The 26,815-nt window shown below is 37.5% G+C and overlaps 1 protein-coding gene across 1 annotated transcript; it reads right to left on the bottom strand.

Moving 5' to 3' along the window:
• Positions 1 to 1,695: 1,695 nt before the first annotated feature.
• On the bottom strand, positions 1,696 to 26,431 carry LOC113183989 (myosin-1). The gene is made up of 40 exons (XM_026390553.2): positions 26,365 to 26,431; positions 26,082 to 26,113; positions 24,346 to 24,592; positions 24,094 to 24,237; positions 23,811 to 23,967; positions 22,693 to 22,720; positions 21,806 to 21,920; positions 21,615 to 21,707; positions 21,417 to 21,480; positions 20,652 to 20,750; positions 20,456 to 20,559; positions 20,196 to 20,334; positions 19,864 to 19,982; positions 19,626 to 19,775; positions 18,624 to 18,794; positions 17,868 to 18,180; positions 17,713 to 17,780; positions 16,521 to 16,608; positions 16,317 to 16,434; positions 15,910 to 16,033; positions 15,685 to 15,821; positions 15,331 to 15,586; positions 13,533 to 13,775; positions 13,276 to 13,452; positions 12,304 to 12,449; positions 12,131 to 12,221; positions 11,652 to 12,041; positions 10,731 to 10,857; positions 8,903 to 9,021; positions 8,560 to 8,756; positions 7,169 to 7,352; positions 6,727 to 6,892; positions 6,517 to 6,641; positions 5,773 to 6,081; positions 5,483 to 5,686; positions 4,927 to 5,052; positions 4,668 to 4,838; positions 4,283 to 4,387; positions 4,069 to 4,164; positions 1,696 to 1,954 (listed from the first exon to the last, which is right to left on the bottom strand). The coding sequence occupies exons 3-40, from the start codon at positions 24,547 to 24,549 to the stop codon at positions 1,802 to 1,804; spliced, it is 5,820 nt and encodes a 1,939-aa protein (XP_026246338.1). The 5' UTR covers positions 24,550 to 24,592; positions 26,082 to 26,113; positions 26,365 to 26,431; the 3' UTR covers positions 1,696 to 1,801.
• Positions 26,432 to 26,815: the final 384 nt, after the last annotated feature.

Below are 26,815 nucleotides of genomic sequence, written 5' to 3'. Positions count from 1 at the left end.
ATTTTCCATAGGAGAGGAGGTCTGAATAGTTTAACCTACTGGATGGTAATATAAAAAATATTTAATTATATATTGTTCCTTTCAATAGGTTGATTATTATTCTCACAAGACCTTTGTTATATTTCTAATAGGTATCATGCTTGTAATTTTTATATTATCTATTAAAGTTGACAAAAATAGAAGGCCTGTGCTAACCATAGCACATATAAACCTGTAGTAGTTACAATAATGATGATAATAATTGTCATTGAACTCTAGAAAAGCACAATATCAAACTCTAAATATAATGAGAGTATGGGACTGAATTTCAAAAATATATGCTTTATATATTACATTTATATGTTAATTTACCTGTTGCTATCAAAACTACTAGGAAAAAACTTATCAAATATAGAAATTTCTAAAGAGAACAATTAATATTAGGAACATTCATTCTTATTCCCTCTTTACTATTCTAACATGATAACTAGGGAGAAGATGCAATAAAACAATTGAACATCTGTAGTTAACAAAACCCCTCAAGTCTAGTGTATTTAAAGAGAACCAGTAAATATTCAGAGCATGGTCCCTCTCCAGGAATCCTAATTTTAGCTTAATAATTCATGTAGTTATAGTGAGGAGTTTTAAATATTTTAACAGTACTTAATACTGTCATGGTGATAATTACTGGGCTTGGCATAACCACTCTCTATCATGTCTTACTTAAGCACTTTTCCATAAAATTTAAGCAAAATAATTTTTTTTTCTTTTCTTGGTGTATAAAAAAATAATTGACTAAAATTTCAGCTCATGCCAGTCAGAATGGCAGCTATCAAGAATACAAACAACAATAAGTGTTGGCAAGGCTGTCTGGGGAAAGGCACACTCATACATTGCTGGTGGGACTGAAAATTGGTGCAACCACTCTGGAAAGAAGTATCGAGATTCCTTAGAAAATCTGGAATGGAAATACCATTTGACCCAGCTATCCTACTCCTCAGTCTATACCCAAAGGACTTAAAAATCAGCATATTATAGTAATGCAGCCACATCAATGTTTATAGCAGGTCATTTCATAATTTCTAAACTGGAGGCAACCTAGATGCCCTTCAATAGATGAATGGATAAAGAAAACTGTGATATATATATATATATACACACACACACATACACACACACATACATACATACACAAATGGAATATTACTCAGCATTAAAAGAGAATAAATATGGCATTTGCAGGTAAATGGATGAAGTTGGAGAATATCATGCTAAGTTAAGGAAGCCAATCCCCAAAAAAACCACAGGCCAAATGTTCTCTCTGATAAGTGGGTGCTGCTCCATAATAGGGGGTGGAGCATGGGAAAAAATGGAGGAAATTTGATTGGGCAAAGTGGAGGAAGGGGAGGGGAGGGGTATGGAAGCAGGAAAGATGGTAGAATGAGATGGACATTATTACCCTAGGCATATGTATGACTGCACATGTGGTGTAACGCTATATTGTGTACAATCAGAGAAAGGAAAAGTTGTGCTGCACTTGTGTATAATGCATCAAAATACATTCTACTGTTATACATACCTAATTATAATAAATAAATAAATTTTAAAAAATAGGTCACAAAAAAAGATAATTGACAGGAAGTAAAGAGAGAAAGAGAGAGAGAGAGAGAGAAAGAGAGAGAGAGAGAGAGAGAGAGAGAGAGACTGACTCACAAGTTCTTGGCAGATAAATTTTTTATCTCCAAAAGTAATAAGTACAAAACAGAGTGACAAAGATTTTCACATTTTGTGCCTCTTTGGTCACTTTCACCATTTGGATGAGTTACTCTTCACTTATGATTTTTGTGTGAACTTCCCGGCTCTTCACCCGTAGTTTGTTGACCTGGGACTCAGCAATGTCAGCCCGTTCCTCGGCCTCCTCCAGCTCGTGCTGGATCTTGCGGAATTTGGCAAGGTTGACATTGGATTGTTCCTCCTGTGAATGGGAATGCATTTATGAGGAAGAAATGTTCAAATTTCTAGATTTTTAAGTCAATGTGATTTGAACTTCTTTTTACTTAAAAGTGATTCACTAGTAAAATTTTTAAAGAAATCTAGAGAAATGCTTTTTATTTTTTTTTTTGTTGTTGTATTAGTTACTTTTATTCTCCTAAACTCAAATAATATGGAAAGGCAAATGATATTTTTTCTCTGAACTTTAAGAAAAGCTAAACATGTTAGAACTATAACTAAATATGCCAGGTTTTCAATCTTTTTCTTTCTTTCTTTTTCCCCAGGATCTTGAGAATGGAACACCAAACCTTTTAAAAATGCACGAAGGCAATCTATTTTAAAACAAAATGCTAGCCTTGAATATAAATTGTTGCCACTTAATTAGGTTTACAAATTAAACAAGTATATAATTTCCTAAAAAAGTCTGAGTGGTCTCTGATTATGCTTAAGTATATAGCAGAGAATTTGAGAAGACCACTTCTAGTTTATTCTCCATAATTCATTGTTTTTCTAAAAGTCTCTTTGAGAATCCTCCCCAGATGTGACATTCAAATTTGGAACATTCATAAAACTTAGAATCACTAAATAGCATACCTTAAAAAAAAAAAAAACACAACACCTCAATCATCCTTTTACAAATGAGGAAAGAGGAACTAAAAATTAAACAATTTGTCCAAGGTATGAGTGTGAATGTGCACATGTGGGTCTTTCTTTATTCTCTCTCCCTGTCTCCCCACCACACACACTTCCCCACCCTCTCTCTCCTCTCAGACATTAGAGGCCTGGGAAAAAAATAAAAACAATCAACAACCAGAAGAACTCATTTGTGATATATAGATATGTATATTTGTATTTAGGAAATTGGCATTATTTAATTATTATTTTAGATTAATTATGGGATGGGAAAATGAGAGAAGGTGGAGCCCCAAGAATCTACTGGTTTGAACATAACTGAGACCTCTGAGCTCCAGACTCTTACATTCAACTCTATAGTTGGCATGACTTGAATGTATAATGGCATTTCACATTTAATGTATCTAAAACAGAATTCATGTTTCCTTCTTGCCCTGCAAATCTGGTTTTCCCTAGTTCCTCATTTTAGCCATTGTTAACGCTATCCACCTGGTTACTTATACTGTAAACTTGATGAGTTCCCTCGATTGCCTTTCTTTCACCATCACAAGTGCAACCTGTTACCATATCTTGTGTTGTGTTTCCTCCAGAACATATTTTGAATCTTTCTACTTCTTTCTTTCTGCTCTGTTACTATATTATCCAAGCCACAAAACCACCTGGAAAACCTCCTGATATGTCTCCCTGTGCCCACTGATGTTACTCAGGATATATGGTATTCTCCACATATTCTTCAAAAAAAATATAAATCAAGTCATGACTGACCCAGGTGAAAACCAGTACCCCATTGTACTTAGAATAAAATCCAGATGTCTTGCTATGGTCTGGAAGACACTGTGATCTGCCTTCTGCCTAGTTCTCCAGCCCCCTCTAAGGCTGCTCTCTTCCTTATCCTTCTGCTTCTTGAATCAAACTCTTTTACATTCAAAAGAGTTTGATGTGTGGTGGTGCACACCTGTAATCCCAGCGGCTTGAGGCAGGAGGATTTCGAGTTCAAAGCCAGCCTCAACAAAAGTGAGGCACTAAGCAACTCAGTTAGACCCTGTCTCTAAATAAAATATAAAATAGGGCTGGGGATGTGACTCAGTGGCTGAGTGCCCCTGAGTTCAATCCCTGGTACAAAAAAAAAAAAAAAAAAAAGTTTTGCATTTGCTCTTTCCCCTTCCTAGAAATGTTGTGTGCGTCTGTGTATGGGTTCTTGCATATACTTGGAATAGAACTTGGGGCCTCCCATGTGTCAAGCCCACACTCCACCACTGAGTTACATATTCCATAGAACATTTTCTCTGACTTGTCAAATGTTTGGTTTCATCTCATTGTCAGGCCTTCACTCAATCATTTTTCTTTGATTTTTTTTTCCTCATTTTACTCATCCTTTATTTTATCCCTTTGACTAAATCAGCCTAGTAACATCTGAGAACTAGAGGCTGCCCAGTCACTCTTGCCCAGGGCTTCTAAACTCACCGCTTCCTCAGCTTGTCTCTTGTACGCTTTCACCTTTGATTGTAGTTTGTCTACAAGGTCCTGGAGTCTGAGAATATTCTTGCGGTCTTCCTCAGTCTGAAATAATATTTTAAGGAGTGAATTTCTTGAAACTATCAATATCATCATCTTTTGTTGTACACAGTTTTTAATCTATTGTAGTTGGGTAAGAACCGAGATAGGCCATTTTCCTTACTTGGTAAGTGAGTTCCTTCACTCTTCTCTCATGTTTGCGCAGGCCCTTGACAGCCTCAACATTGCGTTTCTGTTCATTTTCAACTTCTCCTTCAAGTTCACGTACCTGAAAGAAAGTGGACAATAAAAAAAAAAAAAGAAAAGAAAAACTTACTATCATCCATTTACTCAATGAATTTCTACTTCTTCAAATGATCCACATATTTCTTTTATCACCTTCATATGCGGATTTTGATGTCCTCATCCAACTGCCCCATTATGAGCTCTCAGACTGTAGGGAATATCTCTCCTTTATCTTAGGATGCCCTCATCATCTAGCAATACTAGTTATTCAGAGTTATAAGCTGGTTGGGAATGTGATAGGAATACATGTTGAAAAGACCTACCCTGGCTTCAAGTTTCTGAATCTGCTTCTTGCCACCCTTCAGTGCCAGTTGCTCAGCCTCATCCAGCCGGTGCTGAAGGTCCTTCACTGTCTGTTCCAGATTCTTCTTCATCCGCTCCAGATGGGCACTGGTGTCCTGCTCCTTCTTCAGCTCCTCAGCCATCATGGCGGCCTGGTTAGTAGTAAAACGGAATCAGTTAATAGCTGAGAGAGCACAGTGGGATTCAAGTTTACCCACCAATGTGTTGTCCTCTGCTCACATCAGTGATGGCCTTCTTGGCCTTCTCTTCTGCATTGCGGGCTTCCTGGACAATGTCCTCCATCTCTCCCTGGATTTGGGAAATGTCTGTCTCCAGTTTTTTCTTGGTGTTGATCAGGCTAGTGTTCTGGTTAAAATATCAAATTTAGAAATATTAAGTACATGAAAGCAAAATTAGCATGTCCAATGCTCTAATGAACTCTTAGTTAACTAGTATCCTTTGTTGTTCCATAAAGGATCTGATATATTTTTAAAAGATAATTTTTAAATATATTTTTAAAAGATAATTCTGTATGTCTTAGTTCAGATTAGCAAAAATATTGTTATGCAAAAATATTGGAAGTATTAAACTTAATTCTCCATAACACATTATGAATAAATTTCTAAGTAGCACTAAGATCTGAGCAAGAATTTCATCTTCATTCCTTTATTTTTTGTTTTGGTGGTGCTGGGGATGGAACCAAGGGCCTCATGCATGCTAGACAAGTGCTCTACCACTGGGCTATACCCTAAGCCCCTCCTTTGTACTTTATTTACCATTCTAGTATTATAATCACCTGGGTATGGAGGAGCTGGACACGCTCACTGGCATCCAGGAGCTCCTGTTCTGCGATTTTCCTGCTCCTCTCGGTCTGCTCCAGTGTGGCCCGCAGCTCCTCAATCTCAGCCTGAAGCAGGTTGGCTCTGCGCTCAACCATGGCCAGCTGTTCCTTCAGGTCCTCCTGGCCCCGGAGAGCATCATCCAGGTGCAGCTGGGTATCCTGTGCAATGAGAGATCATTGAGATATCACGTTCTCAGGCTGCAGTCATTACAATTGTCCTAGGACCATCTTTTGAAGCCATTTACCTTGAGTATGCCTTGAGTGTTCCTATAGTTCCTCAGGGCCTCAGCAGCCATGCGGTTGGCATGGTTCAGCTGGATTTCCATTTCATTGAGGTCTCCCTCCATCTTCTTCTTGATCCTGATGGCATCATTCCTGCTCCTGATCTCAGCATCCAGTGTGCTCTGCATTGACTCCACGACTCTAATGTGGTTTCTCTTCAGCTGGTCAATTTCCTCATCCTTCTCAGCAATTTTCCTGTCAATTTCAGACTTGACTTGGTTCAGTTCAAGCTGGATGCGCAGGATCTTTCCCTCTTCATGTTCAAGAGATGCCTTAAAGTCCGCAAAAAGTAACATTAGCAGGGGTATAGAAGTGTGTAATATTCTAGAAATAGGAATTAGTTTCCTATATTTGTGCTGCCATGATACATCTTTATTCCATTGTTCAAGAAATGTCTACAAATGTGTTACTGTTTTGTATGCCTCTATCTCCACAGTTAGATCATGCCCTTGAGTGCAGGACCATTACTTAACTTACTTATCTTTGTTTTCTCATTCTCTAGCACAGTTCTTAATGTATAGTTATTTTATTCTTATACATATTTAATTCTTCATCTTCATCTTTATAGTACACAGAGTAAAAATCACTTTTCATTTCTCGTGATTCAATAATCCTTGCATTCACTAGACCTTAATTCCTCTTGTAATTGTTTTAGAGTATAAAAGAAATGAATTAACTCCTTTTAGAGTGTAAAATAAAATGTCTACCTCTGCCTCCTCTAAAGCAGCCTGAAGTTCAGTCTTTTCTTGCTCAATTTGCTTCTTTATTTTTTCCAGTTCATGGATACGTTTCCCTCCTTCTGCAATCTGTTCAGTGAGATCAGAAATCTCCTCTGTTGGTGAACAAATAGAGAATTTTGTTGAGAGGGGAAACATTCTTTCAAATCTTTTATTAAAGAACAGGTAAAATATACTCACGTTGCAAATTCTTATTTTCCCGCTTCAAGGTTTCAAGTTGGTCTAAGGATTCCTCATAAGCATTCTTAATCTTGAAGAGTTCTGTGCTGAGGGAACGGGACTCCTTTTGAGAAGCTTCCAGTTCAGCATGAGTTTCTTCATACTTCTGTTTCCATTCTGCCAGGATCTAAAGGGCAAGAAATGATCCAGAAACTTAGGGAGAAAGTTTGATGGAATGAAAGCCATCTATTCTGGCAGCTCCCAGCCAGAATTGAAGTGATCTGGGACTGAAAACTAATTGTGACCGAGAAGAATAGGAAGCACAGGAACATCTCCTTCACACCCGCGAACCAGAGAAGCAAGCTACTGAGAACAACCCTCAGGTGGTTTGAATGAGGCACACGGAAGGTCACAGTCTCTGGTTAATCATGTGTTGAATATGGAAGCAGATGCGATAGAATACCTTATCGAAGTTCCTTTGCTTCTTGTCCAGGGCTGCACAGGCAGCATTTGTTCTCTCCACATCAATCATGAGGTCCTCCACCTCATTCTGCAGCCGCTGCTTTGTCTTCTCCAGGGAAGCACATTTGGCATTCACAGCTTCCACGTGTTCCTCAGCATCCTGCAGACGCTGAGCCAGCTTCTTCCTAAACAGTGAAATACGAATGATAGAAGTGAATCACTATTGATAGTGATTCACTACCAACAGATTTGTGTGTTTCAAGTGGGGACAAGTGAGCAACTCCCATGGGCAGACCTCTTTAACACTTCACTTCTCAGGCTTGGTTTGTGCTTCCACTTCTATATTAACCCATTGCTACTACCCTACAACAAATACTGAAAACTTTCAAATTTCAATTTTGTTGGACACAGAGTCTGCCATTAAGGCTATCCATGACAAGTCTGAGGCATCTTCGAGGTAGCTGGTTTATTCTTCCTTTGTAGAATATTCACATCTACCTTGAATTAATATTATTCATGCCTGCTTCTACTTAATTTTAATCCCAAGCAGGTGGAGTCTGTATCATACCAATCTTTGTATCTTTGTGAGCTGTCATACATATTAAGGACTCAAGTGTTGGGTATATTGGATTCAAATGAAATACACTTGATTTTGTATGTTTAATTATATCCCTTATGTTTTACTGGCTTTTTATTAATCCACTAATTAAAAGAAGCTTTCCCAACTCAATATATATTTTGCTTTGAAAACTCATCTCAGAATCTCTCCTAAGCACATTCATTCCAGAAGCAAAAAATGACTCAATGTCATCTTAAACTTTTGTCAAATCTGTTGGTCCTTTCTTGTCCATATTCTTCTTACTATAATTTAGTTTTTAATTATTTGAATATTTGCTCCTTTTTAAATACTATATTTTCTTTCTTGTTACAGCATTTTCTTATACATTTTGGTCTTTAACAACATATCTCTACTTTTCCCCTACAAAAAATAAATGTACATTTAATCACATTTTTACATCTAAAAAGAAAGAACTGAGCTTTAAAGTTTTACACCCATTACCCTGGACCAATTATTCCATTAGTGGTTGAGAGGGAAGAAAAATGGCAGAATACAAGTAACTTTTATTCAATTAGTTCCTGTGTAGATGAAATGAGGTCCAAAGTTCCCCCTTTAAAAATGAATTATTCAGCTTCCTCTTGTCTTTTATCCTTTTCTCTTCCAAATCGCTACTGTCATTTCTTTCCCTATCCAAGGGCGCTTGTATTTCTTGCTTAGGGTTGTATTTATGTTTTGGTGGGAGGGAGCAGGGATCCTCTTTGCCCATTTAGAACTCATAACAGATGTACTTTGTTAACAGAAGTATTTCCATTTTAACTAAATCCAGAACATACTTGGCCTCCTCCAGCTCCTCTGTGCGCTGGATGGCATCAGTCTCATATTTAGTCCTCCACTGAGCAACCTCACTGTTGGCCTTGGACATGGCCCTCTGCAGCTCAGCCTTGGCTTCCTGCTCCTCTTCATACTGTTCCCGAAGCAGGTCACAGTCATGACGGGAGGACTGGAGAGCGTGAGCCAGGGCACTCTTTGCCTGAGAATATACAGATTGGCAACCTAATTTTATATCTTTAAAGTAGTGTTTATTCCCCAAGCTCCTATAGGTCACCAGTAGAAAATTTGTAAAAGTAAGTTTAAAACAACCAAAAAACAACTATACTGATGACAAGTAGGATTTACCTTTACTTCCTCTTCAAGCTGCCTTTTCAGTTCCTCAATCTGCTGTGTGAATGCTTGTTTGCCCCTTGAGAGTTGAGAAACTAATGAGTCCTTTTCATCCAGCTGACGTGAATATTCGCCTGTGAACACCAAGATCCAGAAAACTCAACCTGACTTACATGCTGGAGAGAATGAATACAAAAAACACCAATATCTGCTTCAACCCTGATGAGCAAATCTATGGAAAAATAAGAAGTATGGAGACCTTCAAAGTATATTACATGCTTATGAACAACCCCAAAGATTTCAGTTGACATTTAAGATTATATGATCACAGTAGAAAGTGATGAAGAAACCTGTGAAAAGAAATGTAAATCAAACCAACGAAACATTCAGTGCTTTTTACCTGAGGCAGTGGTGTTGGTTTTCTGACCACTGAAAGTTTATTGAAACAAACAAACAAAAATTATTCTATGAAATGTAGGAGGCTCTAAACAATTGATTCTATAAGTAGAAGTGATGCTCAAAAGAAAAGTTTGGAAGCATTTTTATATTAATAAATGATTAGTGGTCCTCCTAAGCCCAGGATGAGTTAGTTCTGAATAACTAATCAGTTCCTAAATGAAATGGCATTTAAATTTGTCTTCAATTCTTTAAGTGCTGTAATTCAGAATATACACTAGATTATATTAGAAGAGGAGGAAAACCTTCAGCACCATTTTTTTTTTAACCTAGTCACTTGGAAAACATCTCATTTGACTTTAATAAGAATCACAAGTTTTATTTCTTTCATATTATTGACTTACTAATAAGCAATTAATTATTACTAGGAATAAACATGTATTAAGAATGAAAAAAACACAAGGAGCTTTTTTGACTCTTTGAGAATATAGTTTTTATTTTCAGGAAATGTACTTCCTGCCTTTATAACTAAAAACTTTACTTTGAATCTTGTTATAAAAAACATTTAAGATGGGCATGATAGTCCCCGCAGCTTGGGAGGCTGAGGCAGGAGGATCACAAGTTCAATGCCAGCCTTAGCAAAAGTGAGGCAATAAGCAACTCAGTGAGACCCTGTCTCTAAATAAAATACAAAATAGGACTGAGGATGTGGCTCATCAGCTGAGTGCCCCTGAGTTCAATCCTGGTACCCCTCCCTGCCAAAAATTGCATAATTGGGAAAGAGTCAAGTTGTTCTCCAACACTTTCACCTGCCTATTTCTCTGAAAACTGAAATTACCCCCAATTTCCATCATGTTACCTCTTATTTAGGGAGGTAGATCTTTGGTAGAAAGTTGGACAAGTTAGTAGTAAAAAGAGTAAATACAGAGACTTTCCAATTTTGTTAATCAAAAATACACAATCTTACTTGAATTCTATGTGGCTGAGTTGTTATCCAGAATATTGCCCTGCCTGACTGTGCTAGTTATCAGCAGTTGGCAAGACTTCAGGAAAAACACAGGAGTAAGTATTCTTGGATAAGTTACTTCATCATTTCCATAATCTGTTGTCTTTACAGTAGAGGTAACATTACACAGGTTAATGAGGAAAACAAACAAGTAGTTTGTGAAAGCATTTTGAAAAGGTGATAAGGTTACTGTGGGGATACTCTTGGTATTTGATAACTTTTTGATTAAAACCAAATCTGCTTTAAAATGTTCCCAAACCAAAGGACCTGAAATGATTGAACCATCAATTGATTCATCAATCTATGAAAGAAAGCAGGTACATGCCAGTGGTCAATAATTTGTTCATGTTAGTAAATACCTCCAGGAGCAGTAATATATGATCTAGAGTAACATAGCCAGGGTAAATCTGCATTCTAGATAAGCAACAGTAAATGGCCCACCTGATTCTGTTTGCAAGCGTGCCCTCTGTGCCGTCAGCTCATTGATCAGCCTCTGTTGCTCCTCTTCCTTAGTCTTGAGCTCACTGACTTGATCTTCTAATGTACGGCACATCTTTTCAAGGTTCCCCTGCATTCAAAAAGTAGTAGAAGGCATCTCAAGCAAGTATTTGCCCCCAAGAAAATTTCGGTAATCTGAAACTTACATACCTGCAATAATCATTTACTTTGAGAATAAACTATTGTTATAAACAAATAAAACAACAAGGACCTTAGATGGAGGAGATGGAGGAGAAGGAGAAGGAGGAAATGGAGGAGGAGGAGACGGAGGAGAAGGAGGAAGAGGAGGAGGAGGAGAAAAATTGCTTTGAGAATTTAATATCTTGAGTTGGGGTTGTGGCTCACTGGTAGAGCACTTGCCTAGCACATGTGAGGCACAGGGTTGGATCCTTAGTACCACATAAAAATAAATAAAATAAAGGTATTATGTCCATCTACAATCAAAAAAGTATTTAAAAAATTTTAAAAAGAATTTAACATCTTTAGTAAATTGCATTCACTGATATGAGATTAATAACAACTAAGTCAGCTCATGAGATGTTTGTGAATAGCAAATTATATTGTGTCTAAGGGGAAAATAAAAGCTCAGTAATCAATATGAAGTGTTTAAAAAATCTCAAGTTGGATGTATTTTTTTTATTTGAAATTGGCTAAGTTTTCAGCCTCCATATTATTTGGGTATGTCTATTGTTGACTAAAGAGTGAGCAAGCTGGGGTTAATTCCCTACTCCAAGTGCCCCAGCTTGTATTACTCGAGTCTCTTCTTGCCAATTATTGAAAGTTTCACACCCAAGTCTCTTCTTCCCAATTATTGAAAGTTTCTGTCCTACAAAAACCTCCTTGAGACTTAAATCATAATTATACCTTGGATTTGGAGATTGTCTCCATGTTACTAGCAAGGTCATCAATCTCCATCTTCATCTCACTCTTCTCTTTCTCCAGCTTCTGCTTGACCCGCTGCAGGTTGTCAATCTGCTCCCCAAGTTCAGCCACACTGTCTGCATGCTTCTTCCTCAGGGTGGCAGCTGTGGCTTCATGTTGCAGGGTGGCCTCTTCCAGGTCCCTGCGCATTTTCTGGAATTCAGCCTCCCGCTTCTTGTTCATCTCAATCTGGGCTGAAGTGGCTCCTCCAGCTTCTTCCAGCCTCTCACTGATCTCCTCCAGTTCCCGAGAGAGGTCAGAGCGCTGCTTCTCTGCTTTGGCCCTGGAAGCCCGCTCTGCCTCAATTTCCTCCTCCAGCTCCTCAATGCGGGCCTGGAAATGGTGGAAAATACAAACTCAGTTTCTTGTGCCAGTCATTTATTTTTCTTGTTGAATTAAAGTGATGGAGATCATGTACTTACCTGTAACTCCTTGATCTTCTTCTGCAGCTGCATACCAAGTGCCTGTTCATCTTCAATCTTGCTTTGCAGATTGCTCATTTCAAACTCTTTCCTATTAGAAGAACACTTTATGTCAATCACAGAAATACTAATAGTAATTTCAGGTCCTGAAACTTTTGTCACTTGCTTCTTACTTTTTAAGCTTTTCATCTAGTTGTTGCTTGTCGTTTTCTATATCCATTGTGGATTCTTGGGCCAATTTTAGGTCTCCCTCCAGTTTTCTCTTTGCCCTTTCTAGGTCCATCCGGATTTTCTTTTCTTGTTCCAAAGAGCCTTCAAGCTAAAAGTTAGTAATATATGAATATAGTTCCTAGAATGCATCACTTTTTGTCTCAGGTTGAACTTTTAAATATTAATTCATATCTTATCAGCAAATTATTTTGGTTGTTATATGAATTAGGAAAATTATCCCATCAATTCCATGCTTGTTGATATTTACCTAGTCCAAGGATTCAGCATTTAAAAGGTGAAATGTGCTGAACTATACAACAAACTACTAGTGAGACATCATGTCTTCTGTATCTCTCTCCCCATTCGAATCCCTTGTAATCAATACCTCACCATATGGGATGGAGACCATGGCAATATATTTCAAACAGTGATTCTTGTTAATGTTTCCCTTTCTCATGCATTTTCAATTGGTTCTTTATTAGATATCAGATCACATTTAAAGCCAAATTTATCTTCCAAATTATTTATTTAGAGTTCCCTTTGTTCTTAATAGTCTAAACTTTAATGACCATTATTTCTTCTTTACTGTGTTCCCTGCTTAGAATACAGTCCTGTTCCTTATCCTTCCATAGTCATTAGCCTTTCAATCTTAGCCAAATATCTGTTTTTGTTTGTACAGATTTTCTTGATGAACACACTAACCTTTCTTCCCCTTAACTCTTTTTAACCATATTATATGTTACTCATAGCTAACTATCATTACTGACTTTGTAAAATTACTTGTGTGTATATCTTGGCCCTTGCAGTGAGGATTATGTTCTATACTTCTTATTCATAGGAAGCACTTGGTGAGTACTCATTGAATCATAAGAATTAAAATTCATGTGTGCTTAGTTATAAAATGAAAAATTATTTTTACATGCTGCTAGGCTTACATCATCCACTTGCTGTTCAAGCTTGATTTTAGCTTTAGTCAGGGTGTTGACTTTGTCCTCCTCTGCCTGCAGGTCATCCAGGGTCTGCTGGTGGGCCTCTTGGAGGGCCTTCTTCTCCTTGGTCAGCTTAGCAATGGTTTCATCCAGGCCTGCCATCTCTTCTGTGAGGTTTTTCACCTATAGGGGTTAAGAAAGAGGTGACCTCTGCTACTGACTGAGAAGAACCTGGATACAGTGCAACAGAGTATGTTTCATACCTTGTTCTCTGTGGCATGCTTCTCCTTTTCAACCTTGGCCAATGTCAGCTCAAGGTCATCAATGTCTTTCTTCAGTTCTGAGCATTCATCTTCCAGTTTCCTCTTCTTGGCAGTCAGCTCAGCATTGATCTCTTCCTCATCCTCAGCTCTCTCGGTCACCTCTTTGATCTTGGCCTCAAGCTGGATTTTGGTTTTGATCAGCTGGTCACATCTTTCCTCTGCATCAGCCAAGCTATCTGCTTCCTATGGAGAGACAATAGACACTTTTAGATTTGGGTTTCTTAGATAAACCCAAATAAGCAAATTACGTTTTAAGGCATTGCATTGTTTTTTTAGCTTTTCACCATTAAGAAAACACTAATTGGCCATTAATTATTAATTGGAGATTAAAAAGAAATTTAAATCATGGTTCCTGATTAAATTTTGATATTGTTATATTTGCTATGACCTATGTTTAATGTGGGGCATATAATTTCAGATCAGTTTTCTTTGTTTAATGTTTATTTTAAGAAAACTTTAGAATATGAAGAACCAGTAAACAAAAGGCTTGAGTATTTAGGAAGCAGCTGAGAGGAAAGGGTGATAACAGAAAAGTGACTTAAAGAGAAGATTTGTCCTCCAGTGACAGAATAGTTTGGAATTAAAGAGAACACACGGAAGAATGAAGGAGAAGGGGACATGTTAAACTGTGATATTTGGTAAGTAATAGGTGTGCTGCTCAAGAGAAAAAAGAAGAGTTTAAAAACAAAATCTGTGACACCATGGAAAATATTTCTTGCTCAAAGTTGTATCCCTAGTATTTGTAATACATAAAATATTTACTGAATTGGTATTTGATGGAGTATTGTTGAAAAGAGGTCATACTGTACCCAAAGAAGAAGAGAATACATGAATCACACTTACATATTCCCTTTAATTATCTCTTGATTCTTGAAAGTATGATGACCCTCTTCTCAATTTAGAAAATTCTAGTTTATTCAAAGTGCAAGAAAATTATAGACCAACCTAGTTGTTTTGTAATTCATCTTTCTTTCAATTTTTAAACTATGTGTAGAAAATCTATAGACCCAAGGGCCCAATAGATTTCTCTTCTGAATTCAGAGAACTGGGGTGTAAACTTTAATGTTTCTCTTATTGATTTTGATGCCAGTTTGGGGCCTAATAGTAGATTAGACAATGGCCCTTCATCAAATATTTTTCCTCAAGCCTCTGAATATTTATTGGGTCTTTAGAAAGAGACTATCAGCTCTGTGTCTCATGCTTTGTATAAAAATTGACATTATCTCTAGAAAGCCTTGCCATTATCCTTGATACACTCCTACTCTTTCAGGCAGTAGAAAGTTTCTAAAAATAAAACTGAGCAGAAAGTTTGTAGGGGACAGGAGATATAAAAGCTCAGAACACTGTTTTCAAGTGCACATAATTCATTACAAATTCTCTCTCTTCATTGACTATATTGGTCAATTTTTCTGTTTTTATTTGCATTTTTTTCAATAGGGAAAATTTTAGGTAGCCAAGATTTTATTTTCTATCCAGGATTCTTCCAGGAAGGACAACTAGAGGAAAGGAAAAATTTTTTTTGTTTGTTTATTTTTGCTTCCTGAACAACAAGGAATCCCTACCACATTGATTTTTAGCAATGTTGTACATGAAATCTTATAGAACATTCAAAGAAATTGTGAGTTAGAAAAGACTGATAACAAGTCACTCTGCTATGTGGAATCTAGATCTTTCCTTAGTGATCACTGAACTGAAATTTTAGCATGATATTGGGGGAAAAATGAGTTCTGATACTCACAGATTGAACCTGGAGTTGCAGGTCATTTTTCTCTTGCATTAGAGCAACCATTTTTTCTTCTAGTTCTTTTCTTTTGGCCTCAGCCTTTGCAAGGCTTTCTTTAGTTTTTTCAAATTCTTCTTTCATATTGGCCATCTCCTTCTCTGTCTCTGCACTCTTGAGAAGGGGCTTGATCTTGAAATATAGCTTCATCCATGGCCAGTGCTTGACATTCATGAAAGCACGGACATTGTACTGGATACAGAAGATAGACTCTCTATGATAGGAAAAGAAATGTTCAAAATTAGATTATAACAAGAATCAGATATTAAAATGCTAGGATGATAGGTTAGGTAACATTATCTTTGCTAATACCGTCTCTCCACCATCTTCTGGTATTCCACTCTTGCCAAGAACCCTCTGCACATGGCCTGGGTGCGGGTAATCAGTTGGGCCAGCTTGTCATCTCGCATCTCCTCTAGGAGCCCCAGAAGACCAGCTTTGAAAAAGACCTGTGTGGGGGCAGTGTTCCAGATTAGAAATGTTGCATCAAATTCAAAAGAACAGGAATGGTATCAGATTGGATTTAGAGAATGTTACCTTAGTGTGACCAAATTTATACTGGGTGTGGTCAATATCAATGGACCCAAGGAGCTTCTCAGAAGCCTTCTTGCTATCAATGAATTGTCCTTCAGGGATAGCACTTGCATTCAATACCTTGTATCTGTTTAAGCCAAATAAATAAATAATATCAAATATATTTATTGTCACCAACAAGAAATCTTCCTAGCATAGGAACAACATAGCCATTGGGTGGTCTAACTTAAACAAGAAATCATATCTACTTTTATATCTATTCTCTGTATATTCAAAGGATTTTATATTTTTTATATGTCCATAAATAGTCTTAGTTTTTCTCTTCTATTCAATTTTAATAGAAGGCATAAAGGATTCTTCATTGAAAAATTAAAGAAATTTCTTAAATTATGCACATGAAAACATCTGACCTCTGTTTGAAGTCTGCATAGACGATTCTGCTTGGGAATCCTTTCCTACAGATGCGGATGCCTTCCAGCACACCATTACACCTCAGCTGGTGCAAGACAAGTTCATGCTCCATGGCACCTAAAAGAAAGAATGCATGTGCCATATCTCATGGACTACAGCAAACATGTTGGAGCTTGTCTGGATAGATATTGGAAATCTCTTACCAGGAGTTTTGGTTTCATTGGGTATGATGCACCTTACAAAGTGGGGGTGAGTACTCCTCAGATTGGTCATCAGCTTATTTAAATTCTCCTGTAGAGTCATGAATATTTGATTTTAAAATGCAGTGTTTTGTACCTTTATATATACAGACATAATGATCCCATTCTTTGCATTGGTTCAGTTCTATTGAATAGTGTTTAGAGTTTTCAAAAGAGTTATCTCTGGAATTTCCACTTTCCCAACATGTGATCTGATTTGGTATTTTTGTACATTATATATGTTTCCTATTAGCTTTCGAAGTGGTTGTTCAATGCTGTTGAATTTTCTAGCTTATGCTGTAAATTTAGTATGACACTTTAAACATATGGAAATATACTCCACCTAGTCTTCTGCCTAGATATATGGTCTGGTTTTAGTAATAATTCATTGTCTTCCTCCAGCTCTCCCATTTCTCTCTTTACCCAGCTTTCAGTTTTGTCTACCTCTCTATCACATGTTTATTCCTTTATCATATATTATGTTGTAGATTCAGAGTTGTGTCCCCCTATTGGTTCCGTAGAAAGTAGCCTTTTTAATATCTCATTCTGGGAATTGACAGAAAACCAAAGGCCATGTTACCCAGGGTAAAAAGTTTTCCATTCTATAGAAATCCTCCAGTTGGAATAACAGAGCTTCAGTTATTTGGGATGGAATTGCCAAAAGAAGAGTAAAGTTTCCCTAAAGAGCCATTTCTTATCATGTCTGTTTTATTTTATTTCTTTCTTTTGACTCACCCTCCAGTTCCCACCACTATTCATCTGTCTTTGGCTTTCAAAATCTATTCATTTCAGTGCTATCCTAATATAAGCTTAAGTACCTGAATCATTTGGAGGCTCCCAGAGGCTCAAGCAAGTCTCATGCTACACTAAATCCTATTCCCTTGGGGACCTTCCCAAACCCCAAAGTTGAATTTGGCCACCTGATATTTTTGTCATTCGCTTGCATCACTTCTTGGCTCTCCTTTCTTATTTATTGAGGCTTCTCTTCCAAACTATCCAGATGCTCCCTAAAACTCAGTTCGACCACTGTTGACTGACCAGCTTCCCTGAGTCATGCTCAGTTCTAAAATTCTTGCAAGATTTATATCCCCTTCTCCACACAGTAGAGTAAAATTTAATGTCCTATATTCAGTTAGAGAGAAAATGAAGTTTTTACCCTGAAGAGAGCAGACACGGTCTGGAAAGAAGAACCCTTCTTCTTGCCACCTTTCTTTCCACCAGACTCTGTGGGGCAAAGAAAGCACAAAGCAATCATAATACACATTTTCTTTGCTTATGTTTTATGTAAAAGATTGACTTATTGAAAATTACCTGCTTCAGCAGCAGCTGCAGCTCCAGAAAAGAGATAAGCTAGAGTTTTCATTGAAGACTTCTGATACAACCCAACCACGGTCTCATTCAGGGGGTCCTTGTTCTTGTCCAGCCAGCCAGCAATGTTGTAGTCCACAGTGCCTGCATAGTGCACCAGTGAGAAGTGGGCCTCAACCTTCCCCTTGGCAGGCTTGGGCTTCTGGAAGTTGGCAGACTTTCCAAGGTGCTGTTCATACAGCTTGTTCTTAAAGGAGGTGTCCGTTGCCTTGGGGAACATGCACTCCTCTTCCAGGATGGAGAAGATGCCCATGGGCTGGGAGAATGAAAAGAAACAAATGCTGCATGAATTCTGTGTGCTTGGAGAAACAACATGGGACATTAATAATCCATTTGACTAATTCATTCTTTAATTCCACAGAGTTAATGAACTCTTATCTCTTTGGTCAGATGTCACTAATTTAACAAATATTTATTGAGTGTCTATGAAGAATAAGGTGTTATATCAGGTTTTGGAACATGACAGAATAAGAGAGATGAGGGCTGTGCTTTTGGGGCATTTGTGTCTTTATGCCAAGGGCCTTAGAACAATATTTGTCCAAGCATGACTTGAAAATTAGCTTTATCAGAATCCAATAAAAATATTTTATCATGGTACAAATAAAAATATGTTATCATAGAAAATACCAAGGTTTTATGAGTTTCTTTTACACACTGTACAGTGGTATAATCTGTGGTCTGAAAAAAAAGCAAACCAACCTTCTCGATGAGCTCAATGCAGGCAGCCAGGTCCATCCCAAAGTCAATGAACTCCCACTCGATGCCTTCCTTCTTGTACTCCTCCTGCTCCAGCACGAACATGTGGTGGTTGAAGAACTGTTGCAGTTTCTCGTTGGTGAAGTTGATGCACAGCTGCTCCAGGCTGTTGAACTAAGTAAGTGGAAAAAACAAATTAAAGTTAAATTTATAACAAAAGTTTTATCTTTGAAAGGGGCTTTCTCAGTTGAGTAGGCTGACTTCCCTCTTAGGGTGATAGGTTTTGTCCTCCTGTGGTAAGCCCTGACTGAAATTTCATCCAGTTTCTATCAGTCCACATATAGAAAAAGTTTAGAAATGGGTCCTCTAGATGAGATAGTACCTTAGAAAATACTGATGTCAGGTAGAGGACCAAGAGTAGCCTTATTTCCTATGCTATGTAGTATTCTTTCCTAGGCAGACAAATTTGAATTTATTTACGATGCCATTTCCATTCTCTATACCTTGGTATTTAAATATCACTTCCCTTAATTAGTCATATAGGAATCTTAAAGTCTTTCTTTGAATTTTTTCATTGTGTTTCTACCATTTCTTTGATGCCATCTTTGCCTTCACCATCTTCTCAATCACAATCATCTTAAACACTATGTGCTTGGGACTGTCTAGTAGCTTTAAATTCAGAAATCTTGTTACTGGCAAAAAAGATCTCAGAAATGAATGAATGTATTATCTGAAATGCAAGATGCTTTACCTATGGGTCTTCATTGAAATTGCTCAGTGATCAATTAAATACCATTCCCCTTATCACATAGTTAGGAATTGCAGAGTTGGAGTTTAAATTTAGTTCTGTATTATTTCAAAGTTTTTGCTCTTTTATGATCTTTTGAACCTTTTTCATGTGTGAATTAAGTTTATAGTGCAGATATTTTTTATAGATCTTTTCCATGTATGACTACAGCAACAAAATTTGTTAACTTTTCTGCTACAAACTTTCTGCTAACTCACATCAAAGATTTCAAAGCCAGCGATGTCCAAGACCCCAATGAAGTACTGCCTGGGCTGCTTGGTGTCCAACTGCTGGTTGATGCGGGTGACCATCCATAAGAACATCTTCTCATAGACAGCTTTAGCGAGAGCACCCACTGCATTGTACACCTTCACAAACAGTAATGTTTGTTAATATTATCAAAAACATGTCATGGAGGCCTGGGATGGGTGTGATTCATTGAGATCATGCACTTACCTGTTGCACAGTCTGGCCTTTGGTGACATATTCATTGCCGACCTTGACCCTGGGGTAGCAGAGGGCTTTGAGCAGGTCAGCAGAGTTCAGACTCTGGAGATAGGCTGCCTTGTCAGCAACTGCAGAAACATAATTCAGGTACAAAATATGACCTACTCTTGGGTCCCACAATTCATAGGGAGAGAGTAGTGAATATATTTTATTATAAAAGGTCTGTGTGAGGGTAAATTTGTATATGTTCATCCAAAGATCATCTGTAAAGGAGACAAGTTTGGATTCAGCTTTTTGCCCTATATTCTTTCATTAAACTCAGATGGAGGTTGGTTTGGTACCTTCAGTGCCATCTGGCTCAGCTTGCTCCTCACGCTGCTTTTGCTTGAATTTCATGTTCCCATAATGCATGACACCCCCTGTGAGCTTATAGATGGATACTCTTTCCTCAGAAGTGAAACCCAGAATGTCAATGGCACTCTACCAGGAGAGATGAAAGGATAAAAGTTAGAAAGACACTAACTTATTTAGGAGAATTTTATTCTTAACCACACCTACAGTGGGCTATTATTGTCATTCTTATACATAATGTGTAACTTACATCTGTGGCCATCAACTCTTCTTGATCATCTATGCTGGGCACTGTGATCTCCCCCTGACTGACGAAGGCATAGTCATATGGGTTGGTAGTGATCAGGAGCATTTCTGAGCACACAGAATTGAGGATATAAGTTTTATTTTAGATAATATTAGTACAACAATTAACTTCTAGGCTATGTATTTAAGTTTTTTCTTACCAATTAGATCTGGCTTCTTATTAGACATGATTTGATAGAAAATATGGTAGCTTCTTTCTGCCTTTAGCTGAAAAGTAACTCTGGACTTTTCTAGAAGATCTGCAATGGATAATAAACATTGAATTTGGGGAAAATTAAAAAGTGCTCTGGAGTGATTTTTAGAGCTTGAGGTCATCAGTTAAATCTTATTGGCCCCTTAAGATTTCAGCTGAGTGTTCCCATGAGGTACCACATACAATGTCTCTACAAATACCACTGCAGTTTCTCCTATCATCTCCAGAAAGGCAGTGATACATACTTGGCTGAAGACATCATTCACTTCTCATACAGAAGAACCTTGACATTTGGAATGAATTGAGTCTCAAGACTGCTCCTTCCCCAAGGTCTCTTGTCATTCTGTGCCAGAGGGGCTACTAAGAGCAGTAGTAATCAAGGCTCAGATGAGGAAAAAATAACCTGACTTCCACCCATAGGCAATTCGTTTACCCTTAATGTTACTTTTTTTTCCTGGCAAAATGTGAAAATAGTTTGATAACAGGATACTTTAGACAATCCCATTAGTTCCCAATGATTTCAACAGAATAATTAGCTCATGCCTGGAGTGGGTAAAGTACATGTGGGCTCAAGATAAGACTGGCACTAATCACAGGCATGTTTGGCAGAAGACTAGGGTTTTATAGGCTTTACTCTCAGCAGGAGCTGCAGTGTTCTTCCAAATCATCATTTATCATTCTTGAATTCTGTTTAGAAGGTTCTGTTACTCACATGTTTCAATATCAGCAGAAGCCAGTTTCCCTGTAGTGCCAAAGTGGATCCTGATGAATTTACCCTTGTAAGTTAAAAAAAGATGATGTTATATACTAAACTTGGAGGTAGACAAGAGAAATGTGTTTGGAATAATTTAAATATGCTTCCTCTGGTATCTAAAGACCGAGAATACCCTTCTATGACCAAAAGACTTACAAAGCGAGAGGAGTTGTCATTCCTCACGGTCTTGGCATTGCCAAAGGCCTCCAGTAGGGGGTTGGCACTGATGATTTGATCTTCCAGAGTCCCCTGCAAAGGAGAGAGCAGTTCTTGCATCTGGGGCTCAAGAATTTCATACCTGAGAGCCCTAACAGAGCCTGGATTCTGACCATGGCAGCCAGACCCACCTGCATTTTGCCAGAGGTTGCCTCCTCCTTCTTCTTCTCTCCAGTAACTGCAATTGTTGCAAAGTACTGGATGACACGCTTGGTGTTCACAGTCTTCCCTGCACCAGATTCTCCACTGTCCACAAGGACCAACATACATGAGAAAATATGCATTGTGATAAATGAAATAATGTCTACCATTAGCATTTACTACCTCATGCATCTAGATGTTTTTATATGTTTCTGTCAGAGAATCTTCTAGATCTTTTTTCAGCCTACAAATAGCTCATATTATTTCTCTTGCTTTGCACTGACAAATAGAGAAATCCATTCATTATTCATTTTAACACATATTGCTTGAGTGCTTAAAAATGTTCCTTATTCATTTCTAGGTTTTTAGATCTGGTTATGAGGGATACACAAAGCAGCCACTCAACAACTACATAGTAAATAAAACATTAAGTAAAAAACTGTATGGAATGTGCATTTGTTCTTCAGCTTCCTTAGACTACAGATGAGGTGAAAGTTATATCTATGAAGAGACAGATTTTCCCTAAGTAGGACTTGCAAATGTGTCACTGGTATATTTCCAAACAACTCTTCCTCCCATAAGGCTGTGGGCTCTTCTCTGCCCTGTATTAGGATCTAGTCAAGATCATAGAAGGTAATTTATATATCCAACTTCCAGGGAAGTCCTGTGGGATTTTCAGGACTAAACTAGCAAATGAGATAATTTGGAGCATTTTTATTTTACATTTGGACTCAGTCTACATCCTACAATAAAGCTAAACTGATATCTAGTTTCTTACTGATCCTGCCATTGCTTTAGTATGAGGGTATTCACTATTTTTTTGTCATTTTTCTAGTGAGAAAAAAATACCAATAAGTCTCAGAATAGGAATACGTACGTGATTAAGATAGACTGATTTTCCCGATCTAAAAGAAAAATAGTGAGCAATCAGCATATGTATTAGTTACATAAATAAAATTTTCTATAGGGAAACATGGCATGCTTTGAGTATATAAGTGTCATATTTTCAATGGTATTTCCAAAATGTTTTGTCATGTTATACATGATATTACTCTTAAGCCAATTAAGTTGGGAAAGAGAAACATAAAATGTTGTCATATCTTAGATTCTTTAAGTCAATACAAGAAGTATATCCTGTTGATTTAATATAAAGAGCCCCATACCCCAAAGCCAGACACTACCAGAGTTGCCATCTGTAGATTTCAATGGCCTGCTGTCTATTGATTAATGCATGATACTGAAAAATTCATTTTATATTATGGGTTTGAACTATGATCTGACATGCTGAAATAGCATTCTTCAAGCCAGTGTTGAGATTTAGTTTCTAAATGGGGCAATTGGCCTCACAAAGAAAAACTTTTTTTTCCCCCTTATGGCACAGATTAGAACCTTAATATGATTGGCCTTCCCAAAAGTGTACCATTGTGTTAAAGAAAGATCAGGTGAGAAAGAGTGTCTCAATCAAAAGGAAATCTTTTTATGAGGGAATAGAACAACTTCTGTTTGTACGCATGTGACCCCAAAACATCATCTTCATTCAAGGAGAGGCTATCACCCCTGAGATATACTCTGATGGCTTTTAAAAGATAATTAATACTTCTAAAAGTATATAATTGATAATCAACAATAAAAAAGGGAATAAAAGGATTTAAAATGTATTTTGCTTTTCTATTCAGACAGGATATGATTCAGATATTACTTAGACTTGCTCTTGTTATTTAAATATATAAAATCTGTTATGTGTTTCTAAGCAAGAAGCCTATAAACAAATGAAACAGAGATGAGGCATTAGCAAGTTCTGGTAAATTCATGGGGATAGAATCATGGGGATAGATAGTTGAGATTTAGTCCCAGTGTTGATAGCATATACCTCTCTGGGCTTTGGTCACCTCTTCTTAACAACCAGAGGATTGGGTTGGATTATTTCTGAATATCTTCTTAACACTAACATTTTGTGATAAAATAATTTACATGAAAACCAATCGAGCCACTCACCAGTCAGCATGAACTGATAGGCATTGTCAGAGATGGAGAAGATGTGGGGCGGGGCCTCCTGGCGCTTTTTGCCTCGGTAGGCTGCTACCACCTCTGCATTATACACTGGCAACCACTTGTAGGGGTTGACAGTGACACAGAATAGGCCTGAGTAGGTCTGCACCAAAAAAGTAAAGAAAATACATATTTTAAAGAAGTATAATTATTTGTCAAGAACTTTAATCATTTACTCTTTAAAAAATATATATTAGCTCCCTATGAGTTGAAGGCCATAAGAACTCACGTAGATCATCCAGGCTGCATAACGCTCTTTGAGGTTGTACAGCACAGCAGGCTCGTGCAGGTGGGTCATCATGGCCATGTCCTCTATCTTGTCATATTTGGGAGGGTTCATGGGAAATACTTGGTCATCTTTCACTGTTACAGTCTACCCAGTAAAACAGGAGAAACCAGATGAGAAAATAATGGTCAGCTAACCTAACCCCAAATAAGGCGTAGTTCAAACAGTCTAATCAACTGCAGATGTTTTACTCACAGCTCCAGCTTCGGTCTTTGCTGTCACCTTCCCCCCTTCCCTGCTCTGCACTGTTGCTTTTACAAAGGACTCCTTAGGGTCTGCCACAAAGACTGATGTCTTGGCATCGAAAGGTTTGTTCTGAGCCTCAATGCGCTCCTTTTCAGACTTTCGGAGGTAAGGAGCAGCCTCCCCAAAAATGGCCATATCAGCGTCGGAACTCATGGCTGTAGGTTATTGATGGCAGCCCAATTAAGAACCCTGCCTCCTGGCAAAGAAAGAAAGGAAATTATAGAAATTCATAAACTAGACCATTAGATTCATCACATTTTAAAAGAGTTTTTTTGTTTGTTTTAAATTCACTGACCGTGGGGTGCTTAGCACTGCATTGGGTATCACCACCTCTCTGGCTTAGTTGAAGGTGGAATATCAGTCTCCTTGTTTTGCGCCAGTGCTGACAGCTACTCAATCATGCATTTGGAAAGAGACGCTTGTTTCTGGCTCACCTACTGGGAGATCTATCCTGACTGCTGTCTGTGTTTCATTTGTTATATATTGATCTTTATAAGCTGCCTATCACTGGTTTATGCAGAACCCAAAGCCAAGATGACAGCAGGATGCTATGGGGTCTTTCAGGCATGATTTTTATTTTCCCTATTGGATTATAAGCAATTTGCAGGCAGGGAGTATTCTTCTCTTTACACATCCTTTGTACCTCTAAAAATACAATGCTGGATGCAGAGAAGGGCTCAGGGCTGGCTTTCTGAGGTAAAAGAATGAGAAGCATATGTTGCAAAATTTTAGGAACTATTTTGTACATAGTAAAAATGTTATTATTATAAAGTTGGGAGTTACAAAGATTAATATATAAGAAAGTGGAATTGTGAAGAGCTATGCTTCACATTGTTCTGTTGAGGAAAAAAATTATTATACATCAATTTATCTTGTCCCCTTAATTCTGACAAACCCAGCTTCTTCATCAGTCTTTAGTATTTTCTCAAAGATTTATTATAAAATATATTACACATGTTTTCTTACCTTATTACTAATATTCTCATAAAAATTTTACAAACGTTTTCCTTTCAAATTCATCTTTTGCTGCTTTAACTAACATTAATAAGTACTGTCCTTGATCATCATATATATTTTGTAATAACAAAGATACCTTTTCCAGGAAAGCTCACTTGAATAAACTATTTCACATTTTTTCATTCAAATTATAATGACTCAGCTAACACATTAAAATGATTTTTCTTGCTGAAAACCATTTTAACACTATATTTTTTAAAATTTCCATTTTACACATTGTGAAACAACATGGAGTTAAGCAGCTTTTCCAAGGCAAGGATTTAGACCATTCTGCCCATCCATTTAGATATTATCTCAGTTTTTATATCATATAGTTCTGAGTAAAAACTGTAGCATGGAAAGTTCACATTTTCCCTATAAATGAATACCCCTCTGAAGTATTGCATTGCATGTTATAATCATTTAAAAGACAAACTACAATGCTAGAAATAGGAAAAAAACTCTACATGAAACTCTCAAAGACTGAAAAAACATTTTCATATATTGCAAAGGATCTGAGTTAATTAGAAATGATTTATAAAGTCCCCTTAGAGTTTTTCAAAAGAAGTATGATCAGTTGTGAAACTGAAACACTTTCATTTTTTAGCACCCACTCCATGCCCCATCCAAACCATTGCAGAAAATCTTTTGCACTCTGTGAGGAATGGGGGAGGGGGGAAGGCTCTTACCTTTAGATATGCAACCTTGAACTGGGTCAGAACTGTAAGAAAAAGAATAAAATTCTTCTGATTAAATCCTAATAATTACTAATAATATTATTATAATTCTTAATTTGGAACCAGGAAGTTACTGGGAAGACTACAACATCTAATTAAAATTGCTGTGGGGTAGGTTGATGCTTCACTGGCAAGGCTGCCAGGGACAGTGGGAACCAGGATGTGTGGCATGCATGCAAGCAGCCAGCATCCCTTCACGTCCTCCAGACACAGCTCTGTCCTCACACACTCTTACCTTGAAGCTTTATGAGGAAAGACATGTCAACTCATTCCAAGAGTACTTTTATAGGCTCAAATATGGAAAACATGTAACCTCCTCCTCTTTCTTAAAACATATTTGGCAAAACATGTTTTTGGCAAAGAAGGTCTCCAAGCCTAATTCCCCTCATATTAAAGATGTCTGGATATAATTAGAAATATTTCCTCTCACATTGGGTTAAGTATATGAACCAATCTCCTATAAATAATTTGAGTTGTTGGCAATCTGAAAGTGATCTGCCCTTGGAATAATGTAAGGTGTTGTTTCAAAGACAGCCAAGTTCTGGAATGCCTGGACTTTGTTGCCTACTGCTCTTCTATTTCACTGAGCAGCCTGAGTAAAGTCTTTTCAACTGCCTTACAATTGTAATATTATACCAGGGAGGAAAGTTTCTGCTCTTTAGCAGAATATCAGAAGGAGTTTGCTG

Source organism: Urocitellus parryii, chromosome 7 (genome assembly GCF_045843805.1).
Source record: "Urocitellus parryii isolate mUroPar1 chromosome 7, mUroPar1.hap1, whole genome shotgun sequence".
In the NCBI taxonomy this organism is placed as follows: Eukaryota; Metazoa; Chordata; class Mammalia; order Rodentia; family Sciuridae; genus Urocitellus; species Urocitellus parryii.
This window is presented reverse-complemented; position numbering and strand designations above follow the sequence as displayed.

Excerpts from the sequence above, each read along its gene's own strand:
- LOC113183989 (XM_026390553.2), bottom strand. The coding sequence starts at position 24,549 with ATGAGTTCCGACGCTGATATGGCCATTTTTGGGGAGGCTGCTCCTTAC. Across the intron at positions 13,776-15,330 it reads TGCAACTCCAGGTTCAATCT|GAAGCAGATAGCTTGGCTGA; the intron begins GTGAGTATCAGA and ends GTCTCTCCATAG. Across the intron at positions 9,022-10,730 it reads ACGCTTGCAAACAGAATCAG|GCGAATATTCACGTCAGCTG; the intron begins GTGGGCCATTTA and ends TGGTGTTCACAG.